This window comes from Gossypium arboreum, chromosome 2 (genome assembly GCF_025698485.1).
Source record: "Gossypium arboreum isolate Shixiya-1 chromosome 2, ASM2569848v2, whole genome shotgun sequence".
Lineage (NCBI taxonomy): Eukaryota > Viridiplantae > Streptophyta > Magnoliopsida > Malvales > Malvaceae > Gossypium > Gossypium arboreum.
Window position 1 is genome coordinate 663,711 of NC_069071.1, and position 25,849 is coordinate 689,559.

At 31.8% G+C, this 25,849-nt stretch overlaps 4 protein-coding genes across 7 annotated transcripts; 3 read left to right on the forward strand and 1 right to left on the reverse strand.

Moving 5' to 3' along the window:
- Window positions 1–460: 460 nt before the first annotated feature.
- Window positions 461–7,779, forward strand: LOC108452246 (zinc finger CCCH domain-containing protein 44-like). Of its 2 annotated transcripts, XM_053023405.1 has the most exons (11): window positions 461–577; window positions 837–1,200; window positions 1,550–1,629; window positions 2,150–2,337; window positions 2,507–3,098; window positions 3,181–3,308; window positions 3,875–3,937; window positions 4,017–4,067; window positions 4,227–4,297; window positions 5,083–5,231; window positions 5,430–7,779. In XM_053023405.1, exons 2-11 carry the CDS (start codon window positions 926–928, stop codon window positions 7,604–7,606), a joined length of 3,774 nt encoding a protein of 1,257 aa, XP_052879365.1. In that variant the 5' UTR covers window positions 461–577; window positions 837–925; the 3' UTR covers window positions 7,607–7,779. The 2 variants fall into 2 exon arrangements, with proteins under 2 accessions (XP_052879365.1, XP_017605510.1); XM_017750021.2 differs by having other exon boundaries at window positions 518–1,200.
- A 1,407-nt stretch (window positions 7,780–9,186) lies between these two features.
- LOC108481657 (agamous-like MADS-box protein TM6) lies at window positions 9,187–12,631 on the reverse strand. 3 transcript variants are annotated; one of them, XM_017784763.2, is made up of 7 exons: window positions 12,187–12,631; window positions 12,006–12,072; window positions 11,853–11,914; window positions 11,607–11,706; window positions 10,741–10,782; window positions 10,593–10,637; window positions 9,187–9,646 (listed from the first exon to the last, which is right to left on the reverse strand). In XM_017784763.2, the coding sequence occupies exons 1-7, from the start codon at window positions 12,372–12,374 to the stop codon at window positions 9,476–9,478; spliced, it is 675 nt and encodes a 224-aa protein (XP_017640252.1). In that variant the 5' UTR covers window positions 12,375–12,631; the 3' UTR covers window positions 9,187–9,475. The 3 variants fall into 3 exon arrangements, with proteins under 3 accessions (XP_017640252.1, XP_017640257.1, XP_052879371.1); XM_017784768.2 differs by having other exon boundaries at window positions 9,187–9,643; window positions 12,187–12,557; XM_053023411.1 differs by lacking the exon at window positions 10,593–10,637 and having other exon boundaries at window positions 12,187–12,555.
- Window positions 12,632–17,251: 4,620 nt separating this feature from the next.
- On the forward strand, window positions 17,252–22,218 carry LOC108466978 (aldehyde dehydrogenase family 3 member F1). The gene is made up of 10 exons (XM_017767410.2): window positions 17,252–17,517; window positions 18,385–18,453; window positions 18,547–18,643; window positions 19,190–19,396; window positions 19,496–19,623; window positions 20,534–20,638; window positions 20,888–21,060; window positions 21,193–21,283; window positions 21,382–21,531; window positions 21,848–22,218. The coding sequence occupies exons 1-10, from the start codon at window positions 17,338–17,340 to the stop codon at window positions 22,085–22,087; spliced, it is 1,440 nt and encodes a 479-aa protein (XP_017622899.1). The 5' UTR covers window positions 17,252–17,337; the 3' UTR covers window positions 22,088–22,218.
- A 2,226-nt stretch (window positions 22,219–24,444) lies between these two features.
- On the forward strand, window positions 24,445–25,189 carry LOC108485673 (uncharacterized). Its single transcript, XM_017789532.2, has one exon. It carries the CDS (start codon window positions 24,552–24,554, stop codon window positions 25,020–25,022), a length of 471 nt encoding a protein of 156 aa, XP_017645021.1. The 5' UTR covers window positions 24,445–24,551; the 3' UTR covers window positions 25,023–25,189.
- The last annotated feature ends 660 nt before the right edge of the window (window positions 25,190–25,849 follow it).

Genomic DNA, 25,849 nt, shown 5'->3' on the forward strand with positions numbered 1-25,849 from the left:
GGTGTATTTAGTTTACTTTTTATCTCACGCTACAGTATCATTATAGTATCTAATTTTACTGTCACCTCTGTTTTTACATTGACAGCAGATAAATGCTCTACCCATCCAAACCCTCCCTTCGCCATTTCAAAGAAAAATTTGTCTCAATTCGATCTAACAACAAAAAATTAATTATATGAATTTAAATTGATCCGAACCCAAATAAACACCATAAATAGAATTATAAATAATTTGTAATTACTCAAATTTAAGCTCAAAATAATTAATATATCTGATTAAATTGATTAAACTTAAAATTAATCTAACTCACCTAATTTACATGTTTATTTTTTTAAAATAGTATTCAAATAATTATAAAAATCGATTGAATTAACTTAAATGGATAGAATTTAATTGAGAAGGATTAATTTTATATTAAAAATAAAATTTAGTGTTGAAAATGATTGAAAATTTTCCCATTGACAAAAGGCCGCGTTTGGCGTTAAAAAAGGTTAAAAATTTGGAGTAGTGAAAAAATAAATACAACTGTCTCAATGACGGCATTTCCTTTCTCTCAAGTCTTATCTTTGAAATTCAAGTAATATAGAAAACATTATTTATTAAGTTAATTAAAAACGTTTTTTCTGCCAAACGATGCCTTGTCACATCCCCTCTTCCCAGTTTCCCAGTCCATTTCCATCGCTAGGGTTTTCTCATTTTTTGTTTTAATTTTTTTTTATTTTCAGAGAAAAAATTAACATAAGCGTAAAGTGAAAAAGGATTATTCTGAGGATTTTTTTTTATATAATTATACTATTTAAATTTTTTTTTTTGTATGGAAAATTGTCAACAAGTAGAATCGGGCACGGCTCTGTGTAAGCGCGGTGGTGGTGGTGGTGGTGATGCTGAGAATAATAGTGATGGTTTGAATCGAGGAGTGGAGCTTATGAACGTCGATCACTGCCGGAAGGTTCCGTTGACGGAAGATTCGAATCTCGTCGATGTCGCGGTTCGTGGAGATGGTGGTGGTATGGGGGAGGTGAAGTTGGGGAATGAAGTCAAAGTCGTTGAGATGAAACGGAGAAGGGGAAGACCGCCGAAGAATCCGGCGAGAAACATGTCTTCGTCGGCGCCGGCGCCGGTAACTGTGAGGAAGAAGGATGAAGAAGATGTTTGCTTTATATGCTTCGATGGCGGGAGTCTCGTGCTTTGTGATCGCCAGTGAGTTTTTGGATTTTTTTTTTTGGTTGATCGGAAAATGTAGTGAAATGAAATCATTGGCCAATAATGAGCTGAAAGCTAGAGTTATTGTTTTGATTGAACTTAAAGGTTTTGTTAAGTTAAGATGAAGTTGATTGACCTTTAGCTCAATTGAGCTTATCTGATCTTTTTATTCATGCAAATTAATTGCAGTTGGTTTCAGTTTTGCTAAGTTAAGCTGAAAGTTTATCTCTAAGGATCTTTCGGTTATTTTATGATACTATTAATTCATATGCTGCACTTAATAGTTTACGATATGTATTCATTTGTGCCGTTTACATTGTTAATTGTATGGGATTTTACCTGTCAGTGGCTGTCCTAAGGCATATCATCCGGCTTGCATCAAAAGGGACGAAGCATTCTTTAGATCAAAGGCGAAATGGAACTGTGGTATGTTGGATTTTAATTATTTCTTATAAATCTTCGTCAATTTTGTTTCAATTTAATTAATGCAAGTGATGGGAAGTGTTGAAGCATGTGTTAGCGTTATCTAGATTCATGTTTCACTTATTCTCTTCGCAGTTAATTAACTGATGTTCTTTTGTTGTGTTACCAGGTGCATGTCAAATGATAGCTTTCGATTCTGTCATCGGTTTAGATTTGTTCTGTCATATAATTACCGGATTACTTTATTTATCTCAATTATGATAAGATATCATACCATTAATGCGTGTCCATTGACTGGTGACTTTTCACGTTTGTCACTGACTTGGATTCTTGCAATTATAGGATGTACTTTTTCCACATGCATATTTAGGGTAGCTTCCATGTTTGTCATTGCCTTGTATGTTTGCTACCCGATTAGTTATCATGCATACATTGTTGTCGGTTGTCCCATTATCAGTAAGTTATAATGCTCAAGTTGTTTGTTTCATTAATTTTTTGCTTTTCTATTTGTTGTAAATTTCAGGGTGGCATATATGTAGCACTTGTCAGAAGGCTTCATATTATATGTGCTATACGTGTACGTATTCCTTGTGCAAGAATTGCACTAAAGGTGCTGATTACGTGAATGTAAGAGGAAACAAAGGATTTTGTGGATTGTGCTTGAGAACTATAATGCTTATTGAAAACAGCACATCAGGAAATAAAGAAATGGTATGATTAACTATGACTACACCTTATACAATCATTTCTTTTTGAACATCTCACAGCTTTTTCTTTTTTACCATCAGTTGTGCTTCTTGTTTTGTAACTATTGTAATTGGTATGGTTAGATTATTAAAGGGTAGAGAGTCTTAAAGGTGTTTTAATTTATACTGTGCAGGTTCAAGTGGATTTTGATGATAAAACTAGCTGGGAGTATCTTTTCAAGATGTATTGGGTATTCTTGAAAGAGAAGCTATCTCTAACTTTAGATGAGCTTACTAAAGCTAAAAACCCATGGAAAGAAAATGCTATCATGGAGAAGCCTTTTGGCGACCTAGGAGCTAGTTTTTCCAAGAGAAGAAAAATGTTGAAGCAACAGGCATTTTTTAACAAAGTTGAATCTGTAGAAGCAGAAAAATCGGGCATTACAAAAAACCATTTGAGGCCCACTGATATCATTAGCAAACGTTCCGAAGCTGTTGCTACCCAGATGGCTGTTCTTGGGAACAGTGATGGTCCGCCTATAATTGCCATTGATACGAGATGTAAGACCCATGAAAAGGTTGATGAGAAAGGACAAAAGGCAAACCCAGATGAATTTGCTGCCATTGATGTTCATAACATGAACCTGATCTACTTGAGGCGTAGTTTAATGGAGAACTTAATTGACGATGTTGAAAAATTTAACGACAAAGTTGTTGGTTCCTTTGTAAGGATAAGAATTCCTTGTGATCAGAAACAAGATATTTATAGACTTGTCCAAGTAGTCGGTATTAACTTAAATAACCATTGCTCCCTCATTAATTTTAATTTGTTATTCTAGACATTCACTAATGATGTGTTTGTTTGCAGGTACCATCAAGGCAGCTGAACCATATAAAATTGGTGAAAAGACAATTGATGTCATGATTGAGATATTAAATTTAGACAAAAGAGAGGTGGTCTCGATTAATGGAATTTCAAATCAGGAATTGTCTGAGGTGCCCCAGTATACTTGTTCAATTCATAATCTTTTACTTATGTTGTGTGACTTCTTTCTTCGCTTCATTTATTTAAAGGATCCTTCCATTCTCAACCCTGCATTTTATTAACAAAAGTTTCATGCAAGGAAGTCTAATGTGCATCCGCTCCATGATTTTATTGACATATTGATGAAAAAGGGATGAAGAGTTTGGTTTTGTTGGTTCGAATTTTAGTGAGGGTCATATTTATGATTGAACTAGGGGAAAATGGCTCAATTAGCCAAAAAGGGGAAGATTCTAATGGCAGAGGTGAATGAGAAATTTGAAGCTAATTGATGGCTCATGTGGATTGGTATAGGTTGGGAGAACAAAATTGGAAAGAAAGAACGAAAGGGAATACACTATAAAATATATAAACCATTTACTGTTACATTGTCGAAAAGGTCACTCAATAAGGCCATTGACATGTTTCTCCAACTCTATGGCTATCATTTACGTACATTCTTAATTAGAGGTAACTTTACCTTCTTCGACAAGGTATACAAGTTTCGCTCTAATTTTTTACATTTTTTGTTATAACTCAGGATGAATGCCAACAACTACGCCAGAGCATAATAAAAAGCGGGCAGATCAAATGGTTTACCGTGGTATGTCTTATGTTCATTTTTAGTTTTCAGCCTAGATATTTGTAGTGTCATTTGAAAGGAGTTTTACATACTGTTGTAGGGTGAGATTCTGGAGAAAGCAATGGCACTCCAAGCAGTAAGGGTAAATGACGTAAGTTCCCAGTTGCAGCTCATAAATGACTCTGTATAATACTGTGTAGTTACTTTGAAGTGATAGGGTGTTAGTGTTCAAGTATAGTTACATGTTTTCTATTTGCCCTTGAGCTATGCTGAAGGTGTGTTTTGCATTTGCTCTTATCTTTTTCACCAGTGTCTGGACTCAGAGATTTTGCGGGTTAAAAATCTTTGCAATCAAGCAAGCAAGAAGGGGGACACGAAAGAATATCCTTTGATGCTTGATATGAGACTGACCTTTAAGCTTAACCCCCCTCTTTTCCTCCTCATATACCCTTATATCCTCTACTATCACGACATTCTAACATAAGCCACCAACATGCAACTAACTATAAACCTAACTGTTGCTTTGAGCCTATCATGCTCATTATCCTTTATTTGGGATCATATTCTCAGCCATATCAGAGATGCAAAGTCCTTTTGTAAATTTTTTTCCTATGCTTTTTCGATCTCTCGTTGCAGACCTTTGTCCGATGATATCAATTTAGCACATCTCTATGTTTGGTTGAATATTGGTGCTACACCCTAGCTATTGCCTAATGCATTTATTTCGAGGCTAAGAGTCTTATGACTAAAAAATGTCAGAGATGACCAGCAACAAATAGGGCTTAGCCTTTTCGACTCCAATCTTGTCATTTACCATCTCAGCGCATTGCTTCTCTTTATGGCAGTGATTTTTTGTTAGACATTTTGTGTTTTTAGCTAGTTGCTGCATTGTACCTGAAGTGCAATTGGCCTTTCAATTCCGCTTTATGTTTTGTTTGGTTGAGAAACTGTAAGAAAACTAAGGAACTTGGAATCTTGCAACACAATTCCAAACTTAGTCTGTACATTTTTAAGCTATGCAACTAAAAAAACTTATTTGTGCTAATCATGCTATGAGACTGTGCGACACGATTATACATTATACCGGCAGTTGCCTTACTTCTAAGCCTTTCTATTGGTAAGTAAACAGTAACAAGTTTATCAAGTATTCCTTGACCATGTTGCACGCTGAGAGAATGTGAAGAAAAATTGCAGCTTCTGAACTCACCCGATGAAAGGCACCGTAGGCTACATGAAATTCCTGACATACACCGTGATCCAAATAGGAATCTATTTTCCGATGAAGCTTCTGGAGAGTTGGATGAGAAGAAAAAAGGTAGCATGCACTTTTAAACATAAAACATTAACATAAAACATTTTTTGTATTGTCGTTTATCCTATGTTCTTCATCTTTTGGTATGGGCCATATCGATGTGTAAGGGCAGGCAGATAGGGGTCTGCATGTATATGGATTTTTTATGTATCTTTGTGCTAATTAGACTGGTTTCTTTTTATGTTCCACTGCACTCTACAGGAATGGAGCTATCTGTAAATAGTATCGAGGCAGATAAAATATGGCACTATCAAGACCCAGTTGGGAAAATCCAAGGGCCATTCACTATGGCAATGTTACGCGGATGGAGCAGTAGTGGTCATTTTCCTCCTGAATTGAGAGTATGGAGAGTAAGTGAAAAGCAAGAAAACTCTATTCTTTTAACTGACGCTTTGGTTGGGCAGTACAGCCAACTGCAACAATTGGTTCAGCACAGTCGTATGCCAACTGAGGATGCAAGTATGGCCACCGAGGATGGATGTCGGAACAGGGATGAAGATGCTAGGGAGAGTAAGGATCAGAAGGTGAACCCGATGGAAAGTAAACAGCCTGAGGGAAGCTTGAACCCGATGCAGAATGATACAAGTGGTCATTGTCAAAATAACGACTCTGCGAAGAGCAAAGAATTGGGCTCTCAATCTTCTACTTGTACTGCTCCAGTAGATATTGTCAGTTCTGATGCGGCAGAGACAGGAAATTCTGTACCGCACTGGGATTCTATGAAGGGCGATAATTACTTCCCCAGCCAGCCCCAAGCGAGTAGTTCACTTCCTGCATCTACAATATCCGAGAAACCATGTGAAACAGAGTCTGATCAAGTTAGCAAAGGTCATGGGGTTGAAAGATGGGACTGTGGTTCCATCGACATGAATTTGAATTTGAACAAGACTTCTGAAGGTCAAATCATTGATGGAAATGTGAAGCAAGATGATAACGATGGGAAATCAGTCAAACCTTCCGGGCAATGCTGGAGAGCTCCACCTCTGAATGATGGTTCAAATGGATGGAATTCCAATTCTGGTCTTCTTTATCTGGCTAGGGCTCTTGAAGTGTCAGAGCTAAATCAAGATATCGATTTCCCTGATCTTCCTACCTCAACATCGAAGTTGAACCATGAAGACTCAAAAGGTCAGGATACTAAAAACAAACAGTCTCTTTCTTCGAATGTTCCGCAACTGGATTCTGGTCCTACCTGGAGCACTGCTTCTAGTCTAGTGGGTAATGGACCACAGCTTCCTGAAGTAGCTGGTGAATGGGGAGGGTATTCGTCCAATTCAACAAGACCTTCCCCGGGGGAATGGAACCCGGATCTTGTTCCCAAGTCTTCCATAAAACCAACCGACTTGGGAAGCGATCATGCTGCTACTCCAACTTCAGGAAGTGGCCAATTGACACATTCTTCTCCTACAGATCCTCCAAATAATGAATCTGGATGGGATTCGATTGTTCCCGAACCCAACGAGTATTCTTTGGGTGATGAATCAGTTTCGGATCTCTTAGCCGAAGTTGAAGCAATGGAATCACTTAATGGCTTGGCTTCACCTACATCAATTTTGCGTTGTGATGGGGACTTGGCTCAAGGTTCTGAACCTGATTGTTTTAGTCCTGTAGGAGGACTGAGCCCTGCACCTGATCCAGGAAAAAGTGATGCTTTAAGCTCAACAAACGATCTACAAATGTCATCTCTAGCAGCTTTGACCAACGAGCTATTCGGGATCTCTACTTCTGAAGTTCTCGATGCTCAAAAGAGTTCCGGCGGTCATTCTTCCACAAGTGCTGAAATGGATGAAGATACGAGGCCTAGCGATGTCTCAGTTAACCAATATGAAGCTCGTTCAGACATGCAACCTCCTGCACAACCAGTAACAACTTGGGGCATGACCACCGTAGGTTCCCCTTGGAGACCAGGACCGGAAACTACGGGTACCAACTGGGGAGCCGTTCATGGAAATACAAGTTTTCATTGGGATGATTTAGGTCAAGAAACTACAAACCTTAGTTGGGGAACAGGTCACGGAACAATCCAGGAAAATCGTAGTAGCATCCATTCAGGCACTTCTGCAACAAATCCAGCATATTTCGGAAACCAACAGAGGTACGTCGATACAAGGGATCAACAAAGGTATGTCGATCCAAGAGACCAACAGAGGTACGTCGATCCGAGGGACCAACAAAGGTATGTTGATACAAGGGACCGTGATTTTCACAGCAGGGGAAGGTCCTCGTGGAATAGGCACTCATCATATGGTGGTGGTGGTGGTCCTCCTCCAAACAGAGTTGGTTCATTCAGACCTCCGCCCAAAGGGCAACGGGTCTGTAAATTTTACGAAAGCGGGTATTGCAATCGGGGAGCATCGTGTAGTTACTGGCACCCCTGAATAGGTTTCACCTTTTACCATAGCAATTGTGTGCATTTATTTCTGTATTCATTATTCGTAATGGTAATTTGCTGTTACTTATCCCAAATTTTAACTTGTAAACTGTAACAGTAACATTCAAGCTGAGGATAAAACATATATATTATTATAATAAGTATCATTCCTTCTCTGAATTTATAGCAATGTTGTCCGAATCCGAATAGCTGGTATATCAATTCAAACAAAGGGATTGAAACCGGTTGAACTAGTTTATAGTTTTTTTTATATAATTTTTTAAATTTTTCATTAATTTTATGAATGTTAAATTATTTATTTAATTATTGTTAGATTGACAATTAACGATTGAATCGAGAATTGGCGTTCTGATTGGTTTGATTATTAATTATTAATTCGATCATTAAAATTTTTCGAATCATATCATTATGTATTTGAATTATTGTGGGTGTTAATTATTTTAACTTTGAATTATTGATTGGATTTATATTAATATCGAATTTTCACATTTTAATTAAAACTTGCATGACTACATATAATGTAAGGAAAAAAAAAGAAAAAATTCGTGAAATTTTGCACTTACTATAATATTCATCTTCCCTACCATACTTCATTGCTGCCGAAATGCCATGCCATGGGTTGTATCGGGTTAGATCTAAGCATAATATAACATATTTTATATTTACTCAAGTTTGATCCGAAAAATGATTTAAAATTTAAGCCTATCAATTTTGTAAATGATCAATTCAAACATATTTTAGACTAGCCCATATTATTTTATAAAATTTTTAAAATATATTGATATTATTTTAGTTTAATATTTAATGCTTTTATATTTTATTTATTAAAATTATATTTATAACTTAACATTTTTTTGTTTACATTATAGTATATAATTTAATTTTTATTTGTTATAAATTGCATAATATATAAAACCAACATAATATAAAATATTAAACTTAAAAATACATCAGGCTTTAAATGTTGAAACTTAAGCCGAACTTATATTTTAAACGAATTTTTTTTACTCAAACTTATTTTTTGACTTCATTTTTTTTAAACCAAACTCTTTTAAAGTTGGAATAAACTTTCAAATAGAGTAAATAAATTGCCACCTAACAATTAAGAGATAGGAAGAGGATGGGGACCTATTATAATAAAATTCTCTAACTTCTTTCAATATCTCATTATTACATGCATACAAATCAACTAAACCAACATACAACTTATTATTCATTATGATTTCTTAGAATTTATGATTTTGTCCCACAATTTGTGATTCTCAAATTAATATATAATTAATGGGAGATTTGTGATGTCCTTTTTAGTATCACGACGCATTATTATCTTTATGTCGAGTTGAAGTTTTGTTTTTCAACTTTGACTAGAGTTCGAGTGCTTGAGGTTAGGTTCACAGAGCAGGAGCGATGTGAACTTATGCTTTGAGTAGTCTCTTCAAAAACTCTAGAAAAGACAAAACCTTACTCAACCCAGAAACAATATTGATCTGTTGAAGGGCCTACTAGCCCCAAATAGGTGATACTTTATAGACTTCTCGCGAAAGAATTAACATCCCCGAACAAAGATAAATTGTAAGTAATTTAGTATTACATCAATAACGCAACAACACTTTCACTTGTCTTAGGAAAAGAAAAGTCATTAGGGCAATAAGGTACACCGAAAATCTCGCTACTTTCAGGCGCCCATTAATTCACCATGCAACTTTCTAACTCATACATACATACATACATATATTGACATGAGTTAGCAGTATAGTAATGAAGAGATAGAGAATGTATGAGTTAGCAGTATAGTAAAGAAGAGATAGAGATTAAATACAGTCTGCAATGGAGGGGACATCCACAGAGACCAGCATCAAGCAAGGCGAAGATCATTGGTTCCATCGTGAAGAACAAGTGGAGGCTGTTGGTTTTGGTAAAGGCGAAGGGCATATAAATTAGAAGCTCCATTTGGTAGTAGTCCCATTGTTGATTCATAATATCCTCCGGTTTCAACTATTCCATCTTGACCATCAAGCTTTGCCTCCTTATAATGAACCACAAAAAGAAAGGGGAAATGAATCAATTCACCACTATCCTTTAACAAAAAAGAAAATTAATACATGATCTGGTGCTCGAGTTTTGACTCTTTTTTTTTTCTAATGTGGTATATGTAAAGCGGGCTTTAGGGTTGTCTTGGTGAAAATTCATAATTAATTAATCGGTAAATATACTTTTTTGGTATCTGAATTTGATTTTAATGTTAAAATTGACACCTATGTGTTTTTTTTTGTTTAAATTGATATCCAAATTTGGCTTTCGTCATACATTTGACAACTTACTTTTGTAAGTCAATCAAATTTAGATAACGTGGACCAATTAAGTTTAGACACGTGATGCACATGCCACGTCATTAGCTGATGTACCTGTTACATGTTTGGTCCACTTCATCCAATTTTAATGAAGTTACAAAAACAAATTAAACGGTGTGACGAAAGTCAAATTGGGGTACTAATCTGAGCAAAAATAAACATATGTATCAATTTGAACATTGAATCTAAATTCAACTACGAAAAATTATATTTACCGTTAACTAATAATATCAATAATTAGCTTTCATCAATTCAACTCTATAATCCTAAAAACACAAACATCGGCCTTATTTAACAAATTAAACACAAAATCAAACAAATTCACAATTAAAACTAGATCTATTTTATTAATAAAATCATGAAAATTCAACACTAGTAATACTAATAATTAACTTTTTTGAATTAACCTTAAAACCAGAATTAAACACTAAAAAATTATATTACTACTTTTTGGAACCAAAATATATAACTTTACTAAATAAGTGTACCATATTGAAAAAAAAATTCTATATTAAAAAAGTGCCAAACCTGCTTTACCCTACATTTCATTCAACTATTGGATGATCATAACATTAAGAAAATTACAAATTACTATGAAATTCAATCACCAAGGATTCTTACCAAGTCCATGATAAGATTTGCATGTCTTTCCTCCAAATTCCTTACCTGCAACAAGAAAAGGTTTAAAATTTCTCCAAATTTTGAATCAAATAAAACTTTTTTTTTTTTAAGAAAAAGGTTGATAATTTGAGTTGTTCAATTTACTTACCTTCTTCTTGTGTTTGTCTGTTTGAGTTTTGATGACATGGTACTGTGAAACAATCAATTCATATTCATTAGTTTCATAATTTGAGTTATAACATCAGTTGCAGTGATTTTGCAGATAAATTAAATCGGATTTTAGCGTTTATTATGTCTAAGCTTTATGTAATTACATATAATTACTTACAAATACTCTTACATACATATGTATATATATCACCTAGCTAACTTAACAACATTGCTTAATTGGGATTTGTCGAATTTTTTAACTAATACTCATAATTTATTTGAATTTAATTTAAAAAATTTAAAATTAAATTGATAATTATTGAGTCAAATTTAAGTTCGAACAGCTTGAGCTATCGTCGAGCCGAATTTGAGCACTATAATATTCGTTTTGGACAGCTTAAAATCCTATGAGCTGTTTATTTTAATATATATTTATAATGAAATTATATTTTTTCTTTTATTATATAATATGAATGAGTTTAATCGAATTTAAATTTAAGTTTAAATATAAAAATCGATAAATAAACTTAATTGAACTCGATTAATTCTTGAGGCAGATTCAATCCAACTAAATTCAAAGACTAAGCTTCCTATCATTCAAATTCAACTTGGTTCAATCATACCCTAATTGGAAATGCCAAAAGAAACACCATTAGCCTTGTTTTTACCCCAAAAACATTGTCAGGAGTCTTTTCAATGGAGGCTGAAATGGAGTTAAAATTAGCAGAAAGATAATATATATATATAAACTATGAAAGAAACAAAAACCCAATATATATAATAATGCACACATACACGCAACATATATATATATATACACACACACCCTTTTGGTACAAAAAAGGAGTTCCAATAATTTCAAACCTTTCTCTCACGTATAGCTAGCAAAGAAGAATCCATTTTAGCTTCAAGAGCTTGCAGTTCCTTAATGTTAAGTTCACTCAAGTCTCCACCCATTCTCTGCCTGCAAATAAATAAATAAAAAAACCCCGTTCCCTTAATCAACAACAACAAAAAAAGCATGAACCCTTTTTTTCATTGACAAATAAACCCTAGCTTTGGTTTTATATATATATACACCATGGGAAAGGGCTATAATTTTCATTATACCTAATCTCCCTTCTCAGCTTCTTGTTTATCTCCTTCAACCTCCTGTAATTTTCTTCCATTCTCTGCAAAAACACACACAAAAATGGAATAAACAACAACAACAGCAACAACAACAAAAAGAACCCCACAAAGCTTAAAAACTAAATTGTAAACCTCATAATGGGAGTTCCATAGATCAATCCCTGTGGTCTTTTGGTATAGATCAAAAAACCCTTTTGTCCTGATTCAGAAAGAAACAAAACCCCAAATCAATGAATCATTTGTTATATGCATATATATATATATAAATTCATGGAGAGAAAAAGAAAAGGTTTAGGGATTTGAAGGGTATTACGAGATGTTGGGGCTAAGGAACTCATGAAATTTGCCAGTGCTGGAGAACATGATCAATGAAACCTTGGCGTCACAAAGAACAGTGAGCTCTTGGGCTTTCTTGAATAAACCGTTCCTTCGTTTTGAATAAGTGACTTGCCTGTTTGTAGCGTTCTCAATCTTCTTGATCTCGATCTTCCCACGACCCATTGTTGGTTTCTTTCAAGTGAATGATCAAATGAGAAAGAGGGTAGCAGCTAGGCTTAAAGGGGTTTGCAGCAAAATAAGGTTAAATGAGAAAAATGGTGATGAAAAGGGAATTGAATCCCATATCGGGAAAGAGGGTCTGAAGGGATGGAAAGTATTATTGTTTGATAACTAGAAATAGTTGTTGAAATTCAGTGAAACACTGATACAAGTTTACAGTGTGAGGGTATCTCGAGGTTAATCATGGCTGATAACGTGTGGGATTGTATAGTTTTTTTGACCCAATATTGGGATTATATATTTTGATTTTATGGTTAATGGAGACTAATTCTTTTTGGGTTTTGTGGTTGTTTAATACAATAATTTCGTTTTTAAAATTAGAATTCGGGTTCTCTTCTTAAGAGTGACATTACACCCGAAACTGAGATTATATATATTTTTGGTTTTACAATTAATGGAGATTAACCCTTTCAAGGTTTGTGATTGTCTATTCTAATAATATTGTCTCTAAAATTAGAACTCGAATTCTCCTCTTGGGAGTGACATTGCACTCAACACTTGGATTGTATGTTTTTCGATTTTACAGTCAATGGAGACTAATTCTTTTGGGGCTTGTGATTTTTCATTCCAATAATATTGTCTCTAAAATTAGAACTTGAGTTTTTTTTTAAATTTTTTTATTTTTATAGTTAATGGATACTAATTCTTTTAGTGTTTGTAACTGTTCATTCCAATAATATTATTTCTAAAATTATAACGAGTTCTCTTGAAAGTGACATCGCATTCAACACGTATTGGTAAACTACATTGCTTCTACCACTTAGGTATCTAAAGTTTATATATATATATATATATATATATATATCAAAACTAAGATTGTAAATAAGATATTAGTGCTCACAAGTTATAACTACTTGAACTCGAATAGCTCAAGCTATCAATTGAGCCAAATTCGATCTTAGTGATACTTTACTTGAATGGCTTGCGAGCTTTATTGAGCTTTACGTTTTTAATATAAATTTTAAATATTTTATGGTATTAAATTACAATATTACCATTAACATATATATTATTAATCTTAAGTTTAATTATCGAGCCAAGTTAAAGCTTGAATACATACGAGTTTAATCTAGTATATCTTGATCCAAGCTCAAACATAGAAATAGATGTTCAATTGAGCTCAAGTTGAGTATTGAGTTTCAAATTTTAAGTTGCGCCTAAGCTCAAGCTTGCTAGTGTTCGGACTCAGCTTGGCTCAATTACGCTTCAACTCAAAAGTGATATCTAAATTATCAATTTTGTCTCTTTTTATCTCAAAACATGATATTAGCCTGTAAAAATATAACACGTGATATGCCGTAATGGAAAATTCTACACTTTTTTTTGGAAAAAATGAAAATTTAATAATTTTTTATTAAAAAACTTTAATTACTTAAATAAAAAAATTTGTATAATTTATTTTAAGTACATAACCTATTTTAGACGTTTACAAAATCATAAACGTTTATTCTGTTGAGTGATAAGGTGTTTGATGCAAGTAAGATTTCGAGTTTAAGTGTTATGGATAGAAACTTTCGTTTAAGAATCTAACTTGACTCGACTCGAATTTAATTGAGGTTTGACTATTATAATCAAATTGGCTCTACATAGAACGGGGTTAAGAGGTTAGCAAAATCCATTGCCCCAAAATTTCCCAAATTTCATTTTAGCCATTATAGCAAAATGTTTAGAAATATGATAATTTATGTTCTAGCTCTCTAAATTCTTTTAAATTTCATTTTAGTCCTTATAGTAAATATCTAAAAATATGATAAATTATGCTTTTTTCTCCCTCAAAGTTTTTTTCTTAAATTAGAATTCCTATTCAATATTAATAAAAATTTAATACTTCCATATCCAAATTCCTTTTGTTGGATCAAAGCTTAGATGGAAAAAAATATATTATTTTCTCAAAGATTAATCATTAATAATAACAAATTATCTTTTTATAACTGTAAATATTTCATAAAATTTTATTTTTCTTTAAATATATATTAAATGTCGTCACCTTAAGGGCGAAGCCAGAAATTTTACATAAGGAGGCTAGAAGTAAATTATAAATATTTAGGGACTAAAATAAAATTTTACCACCATATTAATTTGTATTCTTACAATTTATAAAACGGTTCTAAAGCAATTCTACTATTTTGGGGTCAAGGCCATCGTCAGTCGCTCTAATTTTACCCCTACCCTTAATAATATTTTTAACTTAACCGTACTGATAAAAGATTATCTATTTAATCGATTTGACCCTTATTTTTTTTTGTGAATTATAAGAGGAGGACAAAGTATTAACAATAACGTGACTAGCGCGACTTAAACCCAAATTACACCTGAAGCAATTAATACCCTTACCATTAGGCCATCATACGAATTTTACCCCTACTTTTTAATAGTTTAGTAGTAAGCTGTTGTGGTCCTCCTAGTATAGATTTTATAATTTTGAAGTGATAGATACCTAAAGTATGTGTGGAACTAACTTTAATTCAACATCATATCTGTCAGGCTATTTAATATCTTCATTAATTTTCATGTGACATCGGATTTTTTTTTTGGAAAATTTTGGTCTCAAATAGTTATATTAAATCTCGGTTAAATTCAAATTTTAAAAAGGGTTGGAGTATTAAACGAGAGCAAGGTCTTCTTAAGCTGTTTTTGTTTTCCATCAACAAGACCCGAACCTAGGATCTTACTTAAGGGGTATTGAACTTCTTAGTACTCGATTCAGTAGACGTTAATAAGTGAATTGACCAATTGCACTCAATATACGTCAATAAGTGAATAAGATTTTGTCATCTTTATTTGAAGCAATCACCTAGTGTTATTAGAGCCAGATTGACCAACCAGACTGAGAACCTATAGGTATACTGATCCGGACAAAAGGGTTGAACTGATCTCTAAATGAATCACTTGGAATTGGTAAAAAGAAATTAAGACACAAAAAAAGGACGATGAAACCGGTTTTATAAGTTTTTTTAATATTTTATAATTTTATAATAATTTATTTAATTATTATTGGACCGATAACTAAATTGAAATCTTATGATCTGATGGGTTTCACCATAAATTTAATTTTTAAAACATAGCAACTATCTTTTAGATCTAGAAAGTGATATCTTAAGCTATCTAGTAACCCTAAATACATAGCATGAACAATTTTCTTACCTATAGCAGTAAGAACTAGTGAATTATATTCTGTGTGATAATGTCACTTAGGAACAAGTTCATGTGCCGGTTAAATTGGGTTTGAATCGGATTTATATATGGTATTAGTATATTTAATGTCTATTTAAACTCAATTTGATCTAAAATATAAATCTCAAAATTTATCTAAGTCCGACCATATTTGTAAATAATTAATCCAATTATGTTTTAGGTTTGCTCATACCATTCAAAATTTTAAAAAGTAAATATAGATAGCTTAATATTTTTTAATATTTGCATGATAGTATTATATATTTATTTGTATGTGATATAAAATTTCTTAATATATAAAAATAAAATAATATATTACAAAAATTAGAAAACAAGTCGAGTTAGGTTTAGGCTTTGAATGTTGAAATTGAAGCGCGATTTATATTTTAAACGGACCTATAATATTTTAATTCAAACCCTCTGAATATCGAGAGAGAATTAAATTTGAACAAATAACTGTACCATTACCAAGTATTAGATAATATTTTAATTCAAACCCTCTGAATATCGAGAGAGATTTTTTATTTAATTAGATAATATTATTAAAATTTTCCATTAAACCATTAATGGAAGAATTAATAGTTCAACAATTTATATATAATAAATAAGTAAAAAGTAATTCGTTAAATTCCGGTTTTACTAATAATTAGATTAATTTTGCTGATTGAGTCTTAGTTCGATTGGCATGAATATTGTTGCCAATATAAGAGGACGTGATTTCGAGCGCTGAAACGTATTTTCTTTCTATTTATAGGTTGGGGAGGGGCTATAAGTAGTTTTAGGCATTGTATAAAAAAAACAATAAATATGATCAAAACTTATAATGTGATTAATTATATCTACTTTTTTTTACACAGTATCTATAAAAGTACCCGTAATCCCGCCCCAGCTTATAAATAGGAAGATAATGTATTTCAACGCAATCAAATCCATATCCTCTTGAACCGACAATAAAGTCTATGAAACTTAATTGGGAGATAGAATTTTATATTTACATCCAAAATGAATGAAGTGGTTGAAGTGGTTCATCTTCTACACGTAACTAGCTATTAGTGGTCACATTAAACAGGAATGGCGTTAACAGTTTTGAAGGAATGCTGTTAAATTTATGGTTCACATATTGTTCATGGCGAACCCCCAAAAATAAAAATGTAAAGTAATTAAAAATCCGATTGGTGGTCCATCTTTCAAGTGATTCGTTTAAAAATCAGTTTAAATTTTTTTTTTGTTCGGATTAATATATTAGTCGATTTTCAATCCAATGATCTGATCTGATTCGATTCAAACAATATTTGTACTTTTAATGAGGAAAAAAAACTCAAATTGGAACCCTGAAGATAACATTATTGGGAAGGATAGTCATGAATAATTTTATCTTGATTTTTCTTTTTTCTACCAATTTTGAGCGATTCACTCAGAAGCCAATTCAATCCCTTTATTTAGATTAGTATATCACTCAGTTTGATCCAGTTTCAACAACAACGATACTCTCAGTGAAAATGACATTATTAGAAGAGATAAAATTACAAACTACGATAAAAATAGTCTTCATAAACCGTAAAACAAATATAAATGATACCTTAGAACCCAATCTATGTTAGATGGTATAGGTAGTTGAATTGCATTAAAGAGCTTTAAAAGAGGAAGATAAGCGATGGGGATAATACATTCAGAAGTCCTTTTGGCCATTATTTAAGGACCTTAGCAAGCAAGAAAAGGCATATTATCATCAATGGAAAAAAGCATAGCTGAGCTAAGGGAAACCTTCAAAAATGGAGGAACTAAAAGCATTTCATGGAGGAAGAGCCAACTTAAGGCTTTGCTTCAACTCATAAATCAAAACGAAGACTCCATTTTCAAAGCATTGGATCAAGATCTTGGAAAGAGTCCTGTTGAATCTTACAGAGATGAGGTAACTTTCATACCTACATACATACATACATACAGAAGCCGAAAAATTTTGGCTGGAATTGAATTATAATTTTTTTTTTTGAGGTTAAAGAGTAATTTTATCTTGTATTAATTTATAATTTCAACAATTTTGAGAGGATTGAATAGAAATCTTTAGTTTTGGAGATCAAAGTGCAATTTTAACATACATTAACTTTTATATATACAAAGATACATAAAGGTTTTTGAGGGCTGAGATTAAGTTATATATATATTTTATGAGAGCTAAAATGTAATTTCACTATTATATTATTTTTATAATTTTAGAAGGACTAAATCAAAATTTTATCATTTTAGGAGGAGGAAAAACTATAAATGTACCATTTATTTACATAAAATTTTATAAATTTTGAGTCTTCAATAGAAATATTTTCTTTTGGGACCAAAATCCAATTTCACCATATTAACTTTGATATATACACACATACACATACTTACAAGGGTTTTATTCCGGTGGTCGAGATTAAATTATACATTTTTATGAGAGCTAAAATGCAATTTCATCATTGTATTGACATGTCTTTATAGTTTTTAGAAGGACTAAATAAAAATTTTATCATCTTTGAGGGGCTAAATTATAATTTTACCATTTATTAATATAAATTTTTACAGATTTTAAGACGTCTAAACCAAAATTTCTCATTTTAGAACTAAACAGAAATCTTTTCTCGTAAACATTTTTAGTATAAGTTACACATTATTGATAGAAGCAAATCGCTATCAATACACCCCAGAAAGCAAATTTTCCAATTTAAGAGAGCAAATACCCTGCTTCCCCCCTCTCTCTGTCTCTCTGTAGATTTTGACTAGAATGTATGTTTACATGCAGGTTGGGGTTTTGAAGAAATCAGTCACTTATACTTTGAGCTGCTTGGAGAAATGGGTGGCACCTAAAAAGGTTTATTATTATTATTATTATTATTACATGGAAGTGAGTGTGTTGGTGTTATTACAGCCATTGGTTGGGTTCTTATTTTGGTTTTAAATACAGGCTGAAGTGCCATTGCTTTTTTTCCCTGCTAAAGCTGAAGTGATGCCTCAACCACTCGGTGTTGTTCTCATTTTCTCATCTTGGAATTTCCCTTTCAGTGAGTTTTATTATTGCAGCCTCTTTTTGTTTTCATAAGGGGTAAATCAACTCTTAGTCCTTCAATTTAATAATTTTTTCATCTTGGTCCATTTTAGTTTTGGAACTTGGCAGGTTTTCCTTTTTTAATTTCACTTCAAGAACTTGGATTTCATCAATGTGTAATGATGAGACTGCCATCACTCCAAGAACTTGGATTTCATTAAATTTTATATAATTTTTTTAAAGTGCGGCATAGTCTCAAAATATCACGTTATCACACCTTAATTAAATCTAAATTTAAGATCAAATTAAGAAAAAAAAGGAACCAAATTAAAAAAATTACAAAATTCAAAAGACTGAATGTTAATTTATTTCTCTTCATAATTATGATTCTCAAATTATACTTTTATTTTATCATTTTTAATTTTATAATTTTGAATATTAAAATTTCAATCCTAATTAAATATTAGTCGTTAAATATATTATGTTGTATTATTTTAAAAGTCGAATGTAATAAAATTTTGCTATTTTCATGCATTACTCATTCATTCATTTGCTTATATAGCACTGGCATTGGACCCATTGATCGGAGCAATATCTGCCGGCAACACGGTTCTTTTAAAACCATCTGATCTGGCACCGGCATGCATGTCGTTTCTCGTCGAGACCATCCCTAAATACTTGGACAACAAAGCCATTAAGGTCGTTGCCGGTGGAGCAGATATCGGTGAACGACTGCTCCAGCTAAAATGGGACAAAATATTCTTCACCGGTAATTTAATTTTCCCACCATTTTAAAAAGACCCCAAATGCATCAATGAAATGGAATTTACAATATATATATATGTGCATTATGTTGATGATCTCTTAGGGAGTCCACGAGTGGGTCGCTTGGTTATGGCTGCCGCTGCAAAGCATTTGACGCCGGTTACTTTAGAACTTGGTGGCAAATGCCCCGCTATTGTGGATACCCTCTCCACTACTCCTTCAAAAGCAAAGGTACTAATCTTTTTATAATGAGATCGGTAGTTGAAATAGTCAAGTTATCGATAGTTCAATTAGCCGATTCAATTTAATTCCGACAATTTTTGAAAATACTCGATAGATCCTTTTATTATAGGGATTGGATTAAATTAATCCTTTTTTAATAAAAGGATTAAATTAATCCTTTTTAATGAATCAATTTAGTTCATATACCAAAAGAATTAAATAAAATCAAATTTAAACGGGTTAACATTTGTTATTTCAAAGAAAATGTCACTTTTGTTTAAGAGAATTAATATTTTGAAAGTTATTTATTTATTTATTTATAATTTTGCAGATTAAATCTTTTGTTTAGAGTTGAGCTACAAGTGGAAAATAATAATTTTCATGTCATTTTATTAGTTTATTTTTATAGATTGATTTATTTAATAATAAATGGATTAATTTCGTGATGTAAAGCTTTGACAGTATATTTGTACATTTTATATGAGGTTAATTGCATTGGATGCCCTAAAACCTTAAAATGTTGTAATTGAATTTTTAAAGTATCATTTTCATATCAATTAAGTCCTTTTTATCAGTTTAATTGTCAACTTGGGCATTAAATGGTTGTTCAACAAGTATATCTTCTTTGTTCAAAAAGTAGATAGTGACCCTTAAATTTAGGAGTTATTTTTTTAACACATTTAAAGTTATCATGCGATATGTACACGTGCTTAAAATTCGATCTGTGTATTTCAAACATCCTTCATTTTAGGTTCAAGTTAGTTTTTAACACCTAAATTAATGATTAGATTAATTAAATGACCTGATTGATATAAAATTAATACTTTTAAGGACTTATGCAATTAACCCATACATACATATTCCAAGGATTAATGGTTAATTAGATGTTGTAATTTACTTCTTTCCATGTGGTGTCAAGGTGACTGCTAAAAGAATTGTAGGGGGCAAGTGGGGGCCTTGCAACGGACAAGCTTGCATTGCAATTGATTATCTTCTTGTTGAAGAAAAATTAGCTTCTACTCTGGTATTCTCTATACTTGTATCGATTTTTTTGTGTCACGAGTCAATTAGATATCAGTTCAGTTATAAAATTATTAAAATATCCTTTTAATACAAAATACGTACTAACATTATGAGGGTACTTTATCTTTTTTGTATTTTCATATAAAACCAATAAAATTTCAATCACAGCGAGATTTAAACTCGTGACACAATGGAACAGGAAACTCGGGTTTTGATCTGAAATCCATGAATTGTTCTTTTTGGATTTCAGATTGAGTTATTAAAGAAGACAATCAAGAGGTTTTATGGTGAAAACATCAAAAGCTTGAAAAGCATTTCCAGGATTGTTAACGAGCACCAGTTTCAAAGATTGGTTAATCTTTTAAAAGATCCCAATGTTGCAGACTCAATTGTTTATGGTGGTTCAGTTGATGAAGAAAAACTGTAATTTCTTCTATCTTATTTGATTTTTTTAATAATATAAAGACTAATTTAATCTGATACTTATAATAGAGGGATCTATTAGCGATTTTCCCCTCTTAATCGCATAGTCTTTATTTTTATAACTTCTTGCAGTGTTATTGAGCCAACAATCTTATTAGATCCCCCACTTGATTCCGAGATCATGAGTGAAGAAATCTTTGGCCCATTACTTCCAATAATTACAGTGAGAGTCCTTCAACTTTTTTCTTTTTTGCCAATTGACCCTTGCAAATGGTCCCCGAGATCTCTTTGTTCTAAAGGAAAGTCACCATTGTTGTACAGTTGAAGAACATTGAAGAAAGCATCAACTTCATCAACTCGAAGTCGAATCCTCTCGTTATTTATGCTTTCACTGAGGATGAAACCTTCAAGAAACGAATTTTATCAGAGACATCTTCAGGAACTGTGACGTTCAATGATTCCATGGTTCAAGTATGGCTCAACATTCTCTTTTAATCTACAGGAAAATGCTAAAGGGTTTTAATTCATCAAACAGGTCCCTGAACTTCAAAACGTTCTGGTTGAGTTTTTAAAGTATTAATATCGTATCGATTAGGTCATTGATAAAGGGACTTGATTGATAAACACGTGCGTACTTACTGAATAAACAACTTGATCAAAGAACCTGATTAATATAGCTATGATACTTAATGACCTGATTAGAATGTTTTGAAGTCCAATTTAGAAAATAGGTTCTAAACTATGCAATATAATGACATTGCTTAAATGTGTTACAATGTGTGTGCAGTTTCTATGTGATTCTTTACCATTTGGAGGAGTGGGTCAAAGTGGCTTTGGAAGGTATCATGGCAAGTACTCTTTCGACACTTTTAGCCACGAAAAATCGATCTTACATCGAGGTTTTTATCCGGAAATAGAACCAAGGTATCCTCCATGGACCGATTTTAAGCTTTTGTTCATCAAATTAGCTTACGAATTTGACTACTTTGGGTTGATTCTCCTCTTGTTAGGGTTCAAAAGTTCTTAATTGAATCCCTCCTTAATATGAAAATCTTTGCCTCTAATTTATGATAAAGATGTTTAGTTCTTTTCATTATATACTTTGATATAAAAATAATATATTTAATTTTGAATATATATCTCTTTACTTTATGAAAACCGAGAAATTGATCCTTTTATTATAATTTGTTAAAATTTGATTCTCGATTTGATGAAAATAAGAAAATCTGATCGAGTAACATTATTAAACCTTGTTGTTAACTAGTTGACCTAAAAATCAGTAGTTTAGTAATTTATATGTTTACTAAAATTGGATTAACTTCTTAATTTTATAAAAAGAGGTATGAAATTTAAAATTAACTTTAGGAGCAAGAGATATACTTTAAATCTATGATAGCTTTAGGGTTTTTTTTTTCATGTACATTTCTTAAATTATTCATAAATTCTTCGTATCTCAATTAATTAAATCAGAAGATATTACATGTTTAATTGTGCTTGAGACCGTAGTTTCCAAATTGTCGCAACATCAGTGATACCAACCAAACTAGTATTAAATCGACTATGATATTTTTTTTTTGTTTTTAAAATATGCTTTAAGTCTATGTACTCTTTGTACATTTAGAATTTAGACCTTTTATTTTTACTTTAAAGAATTCAGTCCCTCTACAATTCAAATTTAAAAAAAAGGAAAATTTAATTGTTAATATTATTAAAAGAAATTTATTAAATTCAGCTTCATTACAATCAGGGGCGAAGCAAAAAAAAAAAAATAGGCAGGCTAAAATTAAATTGTAATTTTTACGATATTAAAAATGTAATTTTTAAGAGATTAAATTAAAATTTTATCATTTTTAGGGTGGCCAAAGTATAATTTTACCTTTACTAATTTAAAATTGTAAAGTTTTAAAGGGTTAAAATGGAAGGGGCCCTGCCAGCCTCTTAGATTCGCCCTTGATTACAATATCACTTTTTTTTACATGACTATTAGGTAAGTATTTTTTTAATTTTAAAATATCACATCAATAATTTTGACAGAAGAGTTTTAAAAAAATACTAACAATTGAACCTGAAATTAGAAATATGAAAAATAATTCAACTAATTTACCATTATAACTCAAATGGAATTGGAAATGCAATTGAGATGGTAATGAATCACTAAGCCAACGGTCTTACAATTAAACTTTAATCATGGCTCGGGATATTCGCCTGCGCCTAGAAGTTTGCTCGCAATTTGAGGGATATGGGTAAAAACATTAAGTTAAAAAAACGAATTTGGGTAAAAAGAAAATTAGACTCGTTCAAAATATAAACTAGGCTTAAGTTTGAACATTCAAGGCCTAAATCTGATTCGATCTAGTTTTTAAGTTTCTAATATTTTATATTATGTTATTTTTATATATTAATATATTACTATAATGTAAACATTAAAAACCTTAAAAAACGATATATATATATATATATATAAATTTAATAAATAATATATATAAAATTATTAAATATTAAATTATAAATAAAAATATATTATTTTAAAAATTTTAAAACAATGTGAGCGTACTTAAATATGTTTGGGTTAGCTATTTACAAATATGAACAAATTTGGATAAGTATAAAGTGTATTAATACCATATTTAGGCCAACCAGACTTATGAACACCTTTACTCGCAAGCAAGGCCTATTAAAATCTATTCAAAATTTCATATTTTCGAGTAATTTCGATTAGGATCAATATTGAGTTCAAATCTTGTACAATTTGAGTCAATTTTAAAATTTGAAGTTGGAGTTTTGGAATAAAATTGTTATGAGTGTTGATCACTTCATATTCAAATAATTTCGAACAACTTCTTTAGATCCTTACAAATTTAGATCAACCACAGTAGTCAAAACTAACTACACGACAATAAATATAGACTAGAGGTGCTCATGGGCTGGGCGAAACTTAAGTACGATATTAACATAGATGTGCTCAAGGGCTAAGTGGGATCTAAGTATGATATTAATATATTTTATGCTTGCCTAAGCGGCTGGACTCGAAATCTAGGCCTAAAATTTTCCCCAAACTTTGCCTAAGTTCATAGGTTGAGGGGCCTAATATTTTTTAAAATATTTATATTATATTATTTTAATATTTAATAATTTTATACATTTTTATTTAATGTAAATTTTATATAATCTTCTTAACATTATTTTAATGTTTACATTAGAGTAATATTATATGTTAAGTATAGGTTTATTTTTAATATGTTCTAAATTACATAATATAAAATATTATAAACTTAAAACGAGTCGATATGGGTTCGATTTAGGCCTTGAATATTTAAACTCGAGTTTCACTCATATTTTAAATGAATTTAATTTTTTTACTTAAGTCTATTATCTCAAATTTTAAGCGGATAACCTAATTCATAAACAGATATAGATCTAATATAGAACTAAAAAAGACATAGAATCTGTCGCCCAACAAAAAGCCCAATAACATCGCCTAACGTTGATCAATGCCCACTCATTCATATCATCAATTTCCACCAACTTTCCTCAACCAATCGCCGCCAGCTGACAAATTAATCAACACCCAATCCCATGTTGGCCATTCAATGACCATCATCAAACACCCAACATCGACCACCCTTAGATTCCTTTCCTCCATCAACAGCCGTAGATTTCAATACCCACGGCGGCGATTTCTTCTCGTCAACGGTTCCGTTCGATTCAAACCCATGGCTACGAAGTTGGAAGAGACGATGATAAAGGGTGCCGGCGAAGATAGCAAAAAGGGAGGTAAAGGGGAAGAATCGGGTAAGGGAATACAACCGCCGCCGCCGCCACCACCGGAGAAGCCTGAGCCTGGAGATTGCTGCGGCAGCGGTTGCGTGCGGTGCGTTTGGGATGTGTATTATGAGGAACTTGAGGCGTATAATAAGCTTTACAAATCAGATTCCAATGGATCCAAATCAAATTCATCTTAATTTCACTTTTTCATTTTTTTTTAATTTACCTTTTTTTTTTTTCGGTTTAGTGAATTGTTGTTGTTGTTGTGGTTGTCGGGTTTTGACAACATAAAGATTATTGTTTCTCCACTTTGTAGATTTATTAGATAAATTTTAAATGATACTTATTCAAATTTTATCATTCATTCTCGCATTTTCTCGATATTAAGATTTACAATGATAAAAATTACTATTACAATAATGGCCATGAAATAAAAATATATGATTTAATAGTAATGTGATTAACGTAACTTAAATCTAAATCATACCACGGGTAATAAATACCCTAATTATCAAGTCAACATACAGTATTTATATAAATATATTAATGTTAAATAAAAGTTATTAAAATTTATATTAAAAACTAAATGAATAGAATATATTCCTCAAGTGAGTGATTAGCTTAGGATTGGAAGTTAATAATGGTTAGTCACACTGTATGTAGGCATAAATTTCGAAGATGATATTGTTGAGTGAAACGACCAAAAACACTGAACATAAACTGTAAAATAAATATCACGAATGTTAAAACAAAATCTTAAGAAAACCCTTAAAAATAATGTGAGGGGCCTGATATGAAATACCCATTAACCCAATTTTTTCTAATGGGCCAAAGATGACTTAAATTATATTAGTAAGATTGAAATTTAAAAACCCTTTCAAAACCCATTTATTGTCATCTTTTGTTGAGATTATAGGTTCTAATCATATCTGCTTTTTTTGATACATGTCTAGAACTGCTCATAATCCCTTCTCCTACATTGACAATAATACCCATGTCAATCGAGATAAGACTCAATTTACAT